The sequence below is a fragment of the Mesoplodon bidens genome (assembly GCF_964165515.1).
Source record: "Mesoplodon bidens genome assembly, chromosome: 10".
Lineage (NCBI taxonomy): Eukaryota > Metazoa > Chordata > Mammalia > Artiodactyla > Ziphiidae > Mesoplodon > Mesoplodon bidens.
In genome coordinates this window covers 36,732,748-36,745,750 of record NC_138172.1, presented here as the reverse complement: position 1 = coordinate 36,745,750, position 13,003 = coordinate 36,732,748, and the positions used below count along the sequence as shown (strand labels likewise).

Below are 13,003 nucleotides of genomic sequence, written 5' to 3'. Positions count from 1 at the left end.
CGCGCCGGCGGCACTACGTCACCTCTGTGCGACGATCGCCGCCCCGCCTCTGGCCTCGTCTTCTGCAGTTTCGACTCCAGACGCCGGCGAGCTCGCGCGGGAGTGCAGGGCGAGAGGACGGGGCGGGGCTAGAGCGCGGGTGGCGCGGGAAGGGGCGGGGCAGGCGCGCGGCCGTTAGCGCGCTACCGTTAGCGGTCCCGCTCTATGCACCCGTCAGCGTCGCTGTGCTCCTCGCGGCTGCAGTCCCCGTGGGTCGCAGTCCGCGTGACCCAGCCCCCGTTTGCGTTGTCACTCCCTTCGCCGGCGCAGTCACCGAGCGGGGCGGCGGCCCGTGAGGTCGCTACCATGGCTTGCGGCAACGAATAAAGCTCCGGGACAGCGGCGCCTTGGGCGATAGCTGGGCGGGCGGCCCCGGCCGGGAGCGGCCGCCCGTTCGCTACTGTGAGGAGTGAGCGGCTGAGGCGACCTCCGGCCCGGCCTCGCACCAGCAGCCCGGTAGGCGCGACATGAGCCTGGTCTGGCATCCGCGGGATGCTCCTTGAGCCCCTTCTTCGGCTGTTATCTCCGGGGGGTGGTTGTGGCCACACCGACTCGTATTTTCCAAATAAGTCATTGTTTATTCTTGCGGTGGCGGGGCCGAACACGCTTATTTATTTTTAATTTTCTCAACAAGTTTTACCCGCACTTATCCAGTGAAACAACTCGGTAACCGTTTCAAGGGAGCATCCGCTCGGTTAGGAAATCTCAGACTGAGCAGCTTGTGGAAGCCAGCATATGTAACGTCCTCCTCGCATGCTTTGAAGATCCTTGCGTCTTCCTGTAACTACCACTGTGCGCAGAATCCCGCGCAAGGAACGTCTTGGTCCAGCGATGCAAAGAACTGACGTTTCAAGGTTTTATTTCTATTGCTAGATTTGGATTTCCCCAACGACTCGGAACTGTTCAGTAGCCAGCTAAAGTGGATCCCCTAGTGCATGCCCTTCTCTCTCCTCTTCCAGCCTGTCCAAGTGCTTTTGTTGAGTAAGAAGCCATCAAATGTCATTACCAATGCAAGTGCAACTCATGGGTTAGAAGAGGAGATGGAGCCTTAGTTTGCTGAACAGCTAGTTGCCTGTGTAGTTACGTTCATGCAGAATAGTTGACAGTCCCTAAAGATGTTCATGCTCTCCAGCTGTGGTCTGAGGACATGGGTACTGGAGTGTGTGTCCCTGGACTGACCTAATTCACTCAATTCTCCTAAGAAATGCTATCCTTCTCCTCTCCCCTGACTTGACGCAGTCCTTCCTTCAGAGGAGTGCTTTTTATTTCTTTTGTCCCCTTTCCCATTCAGGGATTTCCCCCTTAACCAATGAAAACTGTGAATCTATAGCCAGCTGACATTGGTCGGGGGAGGAGTGGCAGGGTGTCTTTTCCACTTCTGGGCCTTTTAACCTTGGTTCACATCTAGAGGAAGGTTGAGAACAGTCCAGACCTCAGTGATCATCTGAGCCTGGTGAAGAGAAGCAATAGGAGCTAAGGGGTGATTTGTCAGGGTTATATCTTGGCTTTCACTAGAGGGAGTTCTCGCTTTAGGCAGCCAGAATCTCACAGGCTCCTTTTCCTAGGAAAGAGCTACCTAATCTAGCTTTTCCTGGGTGGAATTAAGGAACTTAAACTTGGGGGCAAAAGGAGGCATTTTTCCTGAGTGCTACCTCATACATTTAGTAGGCACAAAGAAAACAAAGAACCAGTTAGCCAGTTGAAGCAATAGTTCCAAGTTCTCATACCGCTGTGGTGTATCAGTAACTGTGATCTTGAGCAAGTGCCTCTGTGTGACCTCTCTGTGCCTCAGTCTCATCTTGAAAATAGGGATAAAATGGTACCTATTGCCAGGGGGGTTTTCGAGTTAAATGTAAAATGCCCAGAACAGTTCTGGGCATGATTTAATAATTATTGGCTATTACTGGCATTGATACTGGGCGTGTCCCTTTTATTCTGTCACATGGATGGGGAGGTGAAGCGCACTGTTGCTTTGACCCTGTGGAACTTGATAACCAAATGTAGAATTAATTGCTGACTTGTTTATATTTATAGCTGGAAGGGCCGGTGTTGTCCTCATTATACTATAGAATAATTCAAGACAGGCAGCAGCAAATGAAGACTATAAAAAGAAAGAAGAAGGAACATCAAAGATTGAGGTAGAGTAGGCAACTTAAGAGAGTTTGGGAGAAATTGTCCAATGGCCTGTAGTATATGCTTCATTTTTTGTCCCCTTTGCTTGGTCTTGGAGGCTAAGGTTGGTTAGTGTTGAAGCATATACACCAGTGGTCCCTAGGAAGCTGCCCAGTAACCTATCCTCCCAGGGATGTCCCTACTGGCAAAGTCCTGGCTGTGGAGCCCTACTGCCTAGAGTCATATCCTGGCTCTAACACTTGCTAACTAGGTGACCTGGGACAGGTTATTTCATTTCTTTAGGCCTCAGTTTCCTCATCTGGAAAATACATATTAATAGCACCCACTTTTTAGAACATTCTGTACATTCACTGAGCTAATACATATAAAGAGCCAAGAATATTGCCTAGCAATAGGAAATTCTTAATCAATTTTAGTATCATTTTATTATGCCTTGTGAACATGGTACCACCTGAGATTCAGGATAGGTGACAAGAGAAACAGTAAAAGAATAAAAGAGGGCTTGTTCTTGCATTCATTCAGTCAACATAGGCAATAGAGGCACGAGAACAGAAAGATGGCTATGATCTCACTTAATTCACATAATTCCATGGGCATGTTTTGTGCTTTCAAAAAATATGAAAGGGAAGAAGAAAACTGATGTCTTAGTCGTTAGCTATTTTGGTCCTTCATCAGACCCATGGATAGCATTTTGAGGGAAATGTTACAGGAGATGCCAACAGGATCCTCAAAGACTACCTTGTACTTTTTCTATCTCTTGTATAGAAAATCTGCCAAGAGAAGGAGGGTAACCCAGAGGAAGCCTTCTTCAGAGCCTGGTAAGAAAGACTGGAGGTTCTGTTTGGCTGCTGCCTCCTGACCTCAGCAAAGGCCACCTGTGTAGGGCAGCAAACTTGCTCTTCTCACTGTCAGTTCCTTCCCAGAATCTCTAAGATCCTGAAGAACTCAGAGTCTGTAATTTTTAAATGTCATGTCCAAAGTTCAAGGAACAAGTTAATTAAAGCTACTTGAGATCAAAGTATATGAAGTGAGCAGTTGCAGCCAACTCCATCAGATGTGGCTAAAATTATATGAAAGCCTAACTGATATCAAATAACACTTCATCCCAACCTCCTCCTTGTCAAAATGACCCTCTTCCCAGTACTGTACTCCTCCTTGTACTTAGATCGTTATGCTCCCAAAATGAATTCCTAACATCCTTTCTTCCAGTTTGCCGGCTATGCCTTCAAGAACCTGGGGATCCCGAAAAATTAGGGGAATTTCTTCAGAAAGACAATCTCGGTGTGCATTATTTCTGTCTTGTGAGTATAAGGCCCCCTTTGCTTTGAATGTCCTGTGGCTTTGCTGTACAGTCTGTGCTCTGTTTTTGCATCCAGCCTCAGATCCATTGCCCTGTTTGCTTGCTTTTCTTAATGGCTTTTTTCTTTTAAAGTCTAATTTTTAAAAAGTAATGTGTGTACCTGATGTAAAATCCTAACAGTATAAAGTATGTACAATAGAAAGTTTCTTCCTCTAGTAGTATTCCCAATCCTTCTCCCTCTCCCCAGCAGCAAATGCTACCAACAGTTCTTCCAGCTATTTTTTCCTGATATTCTTTTAAAATTAAGTATAGTTTGTATGCTATAGAATGTACCCATTTAAGAATACATTTTGATGAGTTTTGATAAACTCATATATCATGGGGATATAAAGTATGTCCCCATGTAAACACTACCCCAATCAAAATAATTATTTCCATCATGCCAGAAATTCCCTCCTACCCTCTTCCTGTCAGTTCCCTCAGAGGTGATCACTGTTCTGATCCATAGGTTACTTTTGCCTATTCTTATACTTCATATAAATGAAACCATACAATTTGTACTCTTTTGTGTCTGGCTTTCACTCAACACAGCATTTTGAAGATTGATCCGTGTTGCATGCGTCGGTAGCTTGTGCCTTTTTATTGTGTAGTTGTATTCTGTTGTATGAATATATTATAATTTGCTTATTTATCCACCTGCTGATGGACATTTGAATTGTTTTCATTTGGGGGCTATTATGAATAAAGCTGCTATGCATATTCACCTACAATTTTTTGTGTGAAAACATGTTTTCACTTCTCTTGGGCAGATGTCTAGGAGTGAAATTACTAACTATATGTTTAACTTGGTGTGAAGTTGCCAGATCACTTTCCAAAGTGGTTGTACCAGTTTACAATCCCACTAGCAATTTATGAGATTTCTGTCTGCACAATATTCTTGTCCCGACTTGTTGTTGTTAGTAATTTTAATTTTAGCCATTCTACTAAGTGTGTTTTGGTATCTCATTGCGGTTTTAATTTGCATTTTTCTGATGACCTAAAATGTTGAGCTTCTTTTTGTGTGCTTATTGGCCATTCACATATTTCCCTTTGTGAAGTGTATGTACAAATATTTTGTCCATTTTAGAAGTTGAGTTGTTTTGGGATTTCCCTGGTGGTCCAGTGGTCAAGACTCCGCACTTCCATTGCCGGGGCATGGGTTCGATCCCTGGTAGGGGAACTAAGATCGCACATGCTGCACGGTGAGGCCAAAAAAAAAAAAAAAAGTTGAGTTGTTTTGTCTTATTGAGTTATAAGAGCTCTTTGTATAGTCTGGCTACAAATCCTTTTTCAGAGATGTGTGTTGTCACTATTTTCTCCCAGTCTGTGATTTGCCTTTTAATTTTCTTTTTATTTTTCAAATGAGTTGGTTTCATTCCAGGCGATGCAGAATTCAGGATGGAACAAGGACTTAGGAACACACTTTGGCAGGATTCTGCACTGGGTTTATGCGGATCTCATAGCTAAGGTAGAAAATGGCTGAGAAAAACTAAAGATGAGCCACTGTATGATTTTCTTTTTTTTACAAAAATTTATTCTTAAATGTACAAAAGGTTCCAAGCTATAGCTATAGGTGGCGACAGACGTTATGGCAGGGAATCCAGATGTTTAAGTAGGAATGGAATCATCATTGCCTCAGACACAAGGAACAGCTTACTTTTTAAAATTTTTATTTTACTTATTTTTTGGCCGCACTGTGCAGCTTGGGGGATCTTAGTTCCCTGACCAGGGATCGAACCCGGGCCCATGGCAGTGAAAGCACCAAGTCTTAACCACTGGACCACCGAGGAATTCCAGGAACAGCTTACTTTTTGCCAGATTTCTTAATTCCACCTGTGGCCAGGGGGCCTTTCCCCCGCAGCCTTCCCTTTTAGCTCCTCGAGTTTCTTCTGCTCCTCCTTTTTCTGCGTGAGTGCCTTATCTTCCTTGCCCATCTCCTTGGCTTGCTTCTTGGGCTGCTTCAAGGACTTCTTGCCACCTTCATGGCCCAACATGGTGCCTGCTGCCCCTTCTCCCTGCCTGTTTATTTTCTTAATGATGTCTTTCGAAGAACAAAAGTTTTTAATCTTGATGAAGTCCAGTTTATCTATTTTTCCTTTTATGGTTAGTGCTTGTTTGTGTGTCCCAAGAAATCTTTGCCTACCCATTGAATTACCTCAGCGCCTTTGTCAAAATCAGTTGACCATGTATCTGTGGATCTGGATGATTTATTTTATGTTATAGATCTGTGTGTTGATCCTTACCAATACCACACTGTTTTGATTATTGTGGCTTTACAGCATCTTGAAATTAAGTCTTGTTCTGCAGTCTTTTCCAAGATTGCTTTGGCTATTGGGTGCTTTCCTTTTCCATATACATTTTATATTTAGTTTGTCAATTTTTCGTTTAAAAAAAAGCCTGTTGGGATAGTGATAGGGATTGCATTGAATTTATGGATCAATTTGGGAAGAATTGACAAACAATATTGAATCTTCCAGTCCATGGACATGATATATTTCCCCATTAATTTGTGTCTTTTAAAATTTATCTCAGCAATTTTTTTTTTAGTGAAGAAGTCTTGCACATATTTTGTTAAATGTATTCCTAAGTATTTTGTGATTTCTATGCTATTATAAATGGTATTTTAAAATTTCATTTCAAGTTTGTTGCTGGTGTATAGAAATGCAGTTTATTTTTGTACATTGATTTTGTATCTGCAATCTTGTTAAATTCACTTATTAGTTCAGTAGTTTTTATTTTTTAATTTTTTTGTAAATGCCTTAGGATTTCCTGTGTATACAGTCACATGTGAATAAAGGCAGTTCTTTCTTTCCAATCTTTATGTCTTTTAATTCTTCTTCTTGCCTTATTGTAATAGCTGGGAACTTCAATCTAGTGTTGAAAAGAAGTTGTATGAGTGAATATCGTGTCTTGTTCCTAACATTAGAGGACAGCATCCAATTTTTCACCATTAAATATGATGTCAGCTGTAGGTTTTTCTTAGATGCTTTTCATCAGATTGGAGAAATTCCCTTTTATTTCTGGTTTGCTGAGGGTATTATGAATGTGTGCTGAATTTGTCAGATGCTTTTTCTGCATCTGTTGAGATGATCATGATTTTTCTTTATTTTGTGAATGTGGTTTGTTACATTGATTGAATACTTTAATGTTAAACTAATCTTGCATTTCTGGTACAAATTCTGCTTGGTCATGATGTATAATCCTTCTTTTTTTTTTTTTTCTTGTGGTACATGGGCCTCTCACTGTTGTGGCCTCTCCCGTGGCGGAGCACAGGCTCCGGACGCGCAAGCTCAGCGGCCATGGCTCACGGGCCTAGCCGCTCCGCGGCATGTGGGATCTTCCCGGACCAGGGCACGAACCTGTGTGCCCTGCATTGGCAGGCAGACTCCCAACCACTGCGCCACCAGGGAAGCCCTATAATCCTTTTTATATGGTGCTGGATTCAATATTTTGTTTCATTTTTGTATCTATGCTCATGAGAAAAATTGGTCTGTGCTTTTTCACTCCTGTAAGTTCTGTCTTGTTTTGGTGTCAGGTCTTGTTTAATTTCAATGCATTTATAAGCATATACATTTTCAACATAAAATACACATGCTATACACAGTGTTTTGTATTTTACTTTTTTTACCTCATATATTTATGGAGCTGTTTCCATATAGAACACTTTTTTAATAGCTAACTGGTATTCCATGGTACAGGTGTGCCAAAAAGTATTAAACTCCTGTTAAAGGACATTTAGATTATTTTTAATCTTTCACTACTGATTTTTCTGTTTGTAGAAATCATACATGTTCATTGTAGAAAATATTAATAACACTTAAAAGTATAAATGGAAATCACTCATATAGTCCTAAAGCCTTGAGAGACTGTTAACATAGATACGCTTTAAGCCTAACTGGGATATAATTCAAGCATCCTCAAGTCATCCAACCTTGTAGGCTCACTTTTTCTATAATGTTAAAATAAGATAACCTCGTAGACTCACTTTTTCTATAATGTTAAAATAAGATAACCTCAGCCCCCATTACATATTACGTGTAATCGCTGCAGTAGGTCCAGCACCCTCCTTAATACTTTTGGAAGCTTCTTGGGGTGGGGCTCAGGTATGACATTCTTCCAAAGTATGTACACGTTCATTGTTCATGGGTACGTAACAGTTTAGCTTCTTTTCCCTTGATTTCCCATTCTAGACTCTGCTTTGGGTGCTTTTTAGAAACAAAAGGTCCTTTAAAGTATGTTTTTAAAGAAAAGTTCAATTCCTCCCCTTCCCCTATAAGGCAGAATGACTACATTCAGGAGACTTGAAAGCCCTGTTTCCCTTTCTGTGGAGAATACACTCTGAGAAGAGTATTTATTCTGTACTGAGGGGCAGTACAGCGGGAGAGTGAGAGTGTGGGTTCTGTGGGCTCACATGTGAAGGTGACTCTGCTGCCTCCTTTCTGGGTGACCCCAGCCGGGTCACTTGCTGCGCTACACCTCAGTGACCTCTAAGATGAGGATCACAATGGCATCTGTATCACAGGGTTGTGGTGAGCAGACAGTGAGTCACTACACAGGGAATGTTTCTCCAAAGTGCTCAGCACACAAAAGCAGTGCTCAGTGAATGAAAGGCAGAGTAGCACAAAGGTGGGTAAGAGCCCAGGTTCTGGGCTCTTGATCCTGTCACGTTATTTCTCCTATAAAATGGGGATGATGATAGTACCTACCTCTTAAGGTTGTTACAAGGATTAAATGAGTTAATATTTGAAAAGCACTTAGAGCATCCAACACTTATGCTGTGTAAGGGCTTGTTAAGTAATAAATTACCCTGTAAATGCATATGTATTCCACCAAGCTCTGTTTCTTAGCTCTCTTACCCTGTCATCACCCACTGCACTGTTTCACTGATCATCAGTGTTGACAGCCTGGTTCTGCTGACCTTCTAGATCCTATCTAGCAAGCTGCTTCAGAGGGGCCAGTCCAATAGAGGTTTCCACGGATTCCTGCTTGAGGACATCAAAAAGGAGGCAGCCCGGGCCTCTAGGAAGGTTAGAATCCCCTGAAATGGGGGCCTTGGGGTAGGCCTCTTCTCATACTCCTCTCATCATCCCTGTTTCTATTCTTTTCCCTAGTTGCTAGTTTAAAAGTCAAAGGACTCTTGAATTTCCCACTGGTCCTTCTCTTAAGTTCCATGCTTCTCTAGGGTATAGTATCCTAAGTGAGGAGAGGGAGCAACATCCTGAGAAAGCCAAAAAGAATTCAGTGCTGCTTGGAGCTCAGCTTCGGCATACCCTAGAGCTTCTAGGTCCACTGAGAAAGAAGAATGGCTGTTGCTTCAAAAAATTTCCATTCCGGGGCTTCCCTGATGGCGCAGTGGTTGAACGTCCGCCTGCCGATGCAGGGGACGCGGGTTCGTGCCCCGGTCCGGGAGGACCTCACGTGCCGCGGAGCAGCTGGGCCCGTGAGCCATGGCCGCTGGGCCTGCGCGTCCGGAGCCTGTGCTCCGCCACGGGAGAGGCCACAACAGTGAGAGGCCTGCATACCGCAAAAAAAACAAAACAAAACAAAAAATTTCCATTCCATAGAATGATGTGCCACAGAATGTCTGTCTGTTTTGGGGCCCTGAGCACTGCCTGGGATCTCATTTACAGATCTGCTTTGTGTGCAAGAAAAAGGGAGCTGCCATCAACTGCCAGAAGGATCAGTGCGTCAGAAACTTCCATCTTCCTTGTGGCCAGGAAAGGGGTTGCCTTTCACAGTTTTTTGGAGAGTACAAGTGAGTGATGAAGGAGGAAAGTTGGGCTGCCCTTTTGCAATTTGTTATTTAGCATCTAATGAAATCAGAGTCCAGTTCTCACGGGCCTGTTTTGATTCACCAGAGAATCTGTCCCTCCATTCAATAATGAGAAACAGTATCTTGACTTGGCGATTTCACAGGGGTTGCTTCTTGCTTCCCAGCCCCTCCTTAAATTACAAACAGCTGGGGTTCTTAGCTGCTCAGAACTAAGTGGGGCTTTCAGGAGCAGGAGGCTGTGGAGACAGTCCTGGGAGCTTTGCTCAGTGGGAAAGCAGCTATGAGAAGGAATGTGGCTGTTCTTCGCCCTGCTCCTCCTCCTCCCCCATGAGCGTGGAGGTTCAGTGGACACTGGCCTGGGTGGTTGATTGCCCCTCCTAGGCCGGGCAGCTGGAAAACTGCATCAGTGACAAACCAGAAACCAAGTCTATTTACTCTACCACAGATCATTTTGTGGGAAACATCGCCCAACACAGGACATCCGATGGGAGAATGTGGGGCAGGAAAGCTGTGTCTTGTGCTGTGAAGACTTATCCCAAGCAAGTGTTGAAAACATCCAGAGTCCGTGCTGTAACGAAACTATCTACCACCGCAAGTGCATACAGGTGGGGCTTTCCCTGGACTGGGGACCCTCCACAATGGCCCAGTTCTGAGCACCCTGGGAATGCTCAGGCAATCTCAGCTTTTGTGCTCTGTGCTGCAGGCCTGTATACAGGACTGATTCCAGAGGAAAGTTAGCCTGGTCTCTGGGTATCCTTGACCTGTAGGACTTTATCATAAGATTTAGACTGAACAAAATCCTCAGGATGGCTGGAGCGAATGAGCTTATTCTAGAATGAGTCAAGTAGCCTCAAAATCAGCCATGCTTCCTGGGATTGAAGGAAAGGGAAATGTGTATTCTTGGTACCTGACCCCTACTGGGTCGAGCATTGCCAGGCCCCATGACTGGAGATGACAGCTGAGGCACTCCTGGGCACTCTCAAGTTTTTGGTTCCTGGTCTGATGCCTGGATTTGCAGCCCTCTCCCCAGCCCATCCATATTCCTTGTCCTGTAACCTTTAGTCAAGCTCTCCTAGCGACATCCTCTTTGTGAGACGAGGGTGCGGGGTGGGAAGAATGTGATCAAAGATAGTGTTTTTACAAACACTATCTTCCATGTTTATCTTACAGAAATATGCCCACACATCAGCAAAGCATTTCTTCAAATGTCCACATTGCAACAATCGAGAAGAATTTCCTCAAGAAATGCTAAGAATGGGAATTCATATTCCAGACAGGTAGTAGAAACTTTATAGCAGGAATTGAGCCAGGAAGTGGGTTGCCTAGGTTTCTAGAGGGAAGGTGAGTGTGAGATAGTTCAGAGAATGAGGAAGCAGCAGAAGCACTGATGTACAGTGAAGAGGGAAGGGTGGAGGGAGAGCTTTTCAATTATAAAAAGAAATGGGGGGAGGGTGAAGCAGGGGTGGTGGGCATGTTTCTGAAAAAGGTGCTTTGGGGGTCAGAATTCCTTGGGTTCTTGAATTCCAGTGTGGAACTAAGGAACACCTGTGTTCTGCTTATTTGCTTCAACCCTCTCCCACTGCCAGGCCACGAGCCCCGCCTTGCTGAAAGTATTCAGGCAGTCTGTTGAACTCTTTTGCTGTGTTAGCTTGAGTTCTTCCTAGTTCCTCCCAGGTGGACAAAGGTTTTACCACCCGATTATATGTCCCTTACTCACTGTTTCTTCTCCCACTGCAGAGATGCTGCCTGGGAACTCGAGCCAGGGGCTTTCTCGGAGTTGTATCAGCGCTATCAGCATTGTGATGCCCCCATCTGTGTGTATGAACAAGGCAGAGACAGCTTTGAGGATGAAGGGTAGGAAAAGCCTCCTGGCCAGAAAGATCTCTCATCAGGACCATCTTAGACCTTGCACAGTGATCAAGCACAAGAAATTTACTTTTGTCTACAGACCTCAGGGTGAACATAGCTTCTGAGTCCCATCCTTGATCAGCTCAGGACTCACTCATGTACAAGTGAACAGGTCTCTGTGCAGGGTCTGCTCTCCTTGTGCCCCATGGAGAGACACTCAGGGCCAGTTCCTTCCACGATCTACCTTGCGAGTGCCTGTGCCTGACAGCAGGTCTTGGGATCAGCACTCAGCCACATCTCTGTCACGGGTAAAATGTGTAGTAAAGATACCTAGCGAGCCCTCAGCAAAGGCCTGGCCTGCAGCGAACATTCCAAGAGTGGTAGTGAGTGTTAAATTTGTCCCACAACCCTCCCTTGGCTCTTCCTATAGGAGGTGGAGCCTCATTCTGTGTGCTACATGTGGATCCCACGGAACCCACAGGGACTGCTCCTCTCTCAGATCCAGCTGTAAGAAATGGGAGTGCGAGGAGTGTGCGCCTGCTGCTGAAGCCACAGGTGGGACTGGAGGGGTGGTCTGGTCTCAGAACCGGCGTGGGGGTCAGGGGTCCGGGGGACATATGGTGCCTGGGAAAGGAGGAGGGTGTGCTATCAGATGGGGACTTTTAGTTGGTACTTTAGTTTGGGTAGGGAAGCAGCTAGGGAGGGGCATAAGGACCTGCGCCTGGGAGAGAGACAGAGGGTCGAGTTTGCCTCTCCCACCTTTCTTTCACCACAGACTGACTACACATCTGAAAACTCAGGTGACATACCCTTTTGCAGCAGCACCTTCCACTCCAGGGGGCATTTCTGCAGAGACACCAACCTGGAAGAGAATCCGGGCCCTTCTTGGACTGACTGCCCAGGCTCTTCCTCATTAGAAATACCAGAATCCTCTGGTTGCAGGACGAGGGGCCACTCCTGGCAATCCAAGGGTGTCAGAATCACTAAGAGCTGCAAAAAGTCCAAGTAACAGTTTCTGATTAGTCGCTGCCAAGCACATTTGAGTACAAAGCTGTGTTCCTCCATCAGGTTTGGGGGAGGGAGCACTTTGACACTGTGAGTCAAGGAAAGGGGGCTAGCAGTGAGACTCTGAACCAGAGAAAGAGAAGTCCCAGGGGAACTTGAGTTCAGACCAGAGTCCTAATGCCAACTACAGGACGCGTTTGTGGCTTTGAGAGCCCCTTTGCTCTTTCTGCCTGATTCCCAGAGGGGCTTTTCTACTCTTCTTTTTCCAACAAGATTCTTCCACCTTGATCTTGTTCTCATATACCTCTTCTGACTTCACCCACGTTTGTTATTACACAAATAAAAGTTTTCTCTCCATTGGTGTCTCCTTATGCATTCACTCTGGAATTTATCTAGCATACTAAGGAATCTGGAGGGTAGAGTGAAGGAGTAGGAAAACGCACCTTTCTACTCTATAAAATTCAGTGAATTAAATGTAGAACTTTCAACTTAGACATGTTGCTTTGGAGGGAAGTATTTTGCAGGTAAATCGACTTTGCGGGGACAGAGATTTCATCGTTGTGCAAATAAACACACAAGATCTCATCAGGAAGGTGAGCCAGCAAAGGAGAACACACTGGACTGAAAATAGGCCACTATTGCAAGGCTTGGCGCCCTGGACTCAAAGGCCAGGGACTGAAATGCTCACGTGAGACAAAAGGGGCTCCACTCACTCCAGGCAGCCTGGTCTTCAGCATACCTTCCTAACTCTAACACACCTCCACTCAAACCCTCCTGTCTGGTGGCTCGGGCATTTCTAGCTCAGGTAAGGGGGCCATGCCAGGACATTAGGCAAGACAGCTAGGACAGAAACCTGGCAGAAGGTC

At 45.1% G+C, this 13,003-nt stretch overlaps 1 protein-coding gene and 1 pseudogene across 9 annotated transcripts; one reads left to right on the top strand and one right to left on the bottom strand.

Moving 5' to 3' along the window:
* The first annotated feature begins 191 nt into the window (after positions 1-191).
* Positions 192-12,487, top strand: PHF7 (PHD finger protein 7). 8 transcript variants are annotated; one of them, XM_081247462.1, is made up of 12 exons: positions 192-495; positions 913-1,020; positions 2,074-2,177; positions 2,938-2,990; positions 3,382-3,473; positions 8,437-8,538; positions 9,142-9,266; positions 9,730-9,889; positions 10,455-10,561; positions 11,022-11,138; positions 11,563-11,687; positions 11,908-12,032. In XM_081247462.1, exons 3-12 carry the CDS (start codon positions 2,134-2,136, stop codon positions 11,910-11,912), a joined length of 930 nt encoding a protein of 309 aa, XP_081103588.1. In that variant the 5' UTR covers positions 192-495; positions 913-1,020; positions 2,074-2,133; the 3' UTR covers positions 11,913-12,032. The 8 variants fall into 8 exon arrangements, with proteins under 8 accessions (XP_081103588.1, XP_081103587.1, XP_081103586.1 ...); XM_081247461.1 differs by lacking the exon at positions 913-1,020 and adding an exon at positions 694-893; XM_081247460.1 differs by lacking the exon at positions 913-1,020 and adding an exon at positions 674-893.
* LOC308624355 (translation machinery-associated protein 7-like) lies at positions 4,606-6,769 on the bottom strand (annotated as a pseudogene). Its single transcript has one exon. The product of its transcript is annotated as a translation machinery-associated protein 7-like (transcript).
* Positions 12,488-13,003: the final 516 nt, after the last annotated feature.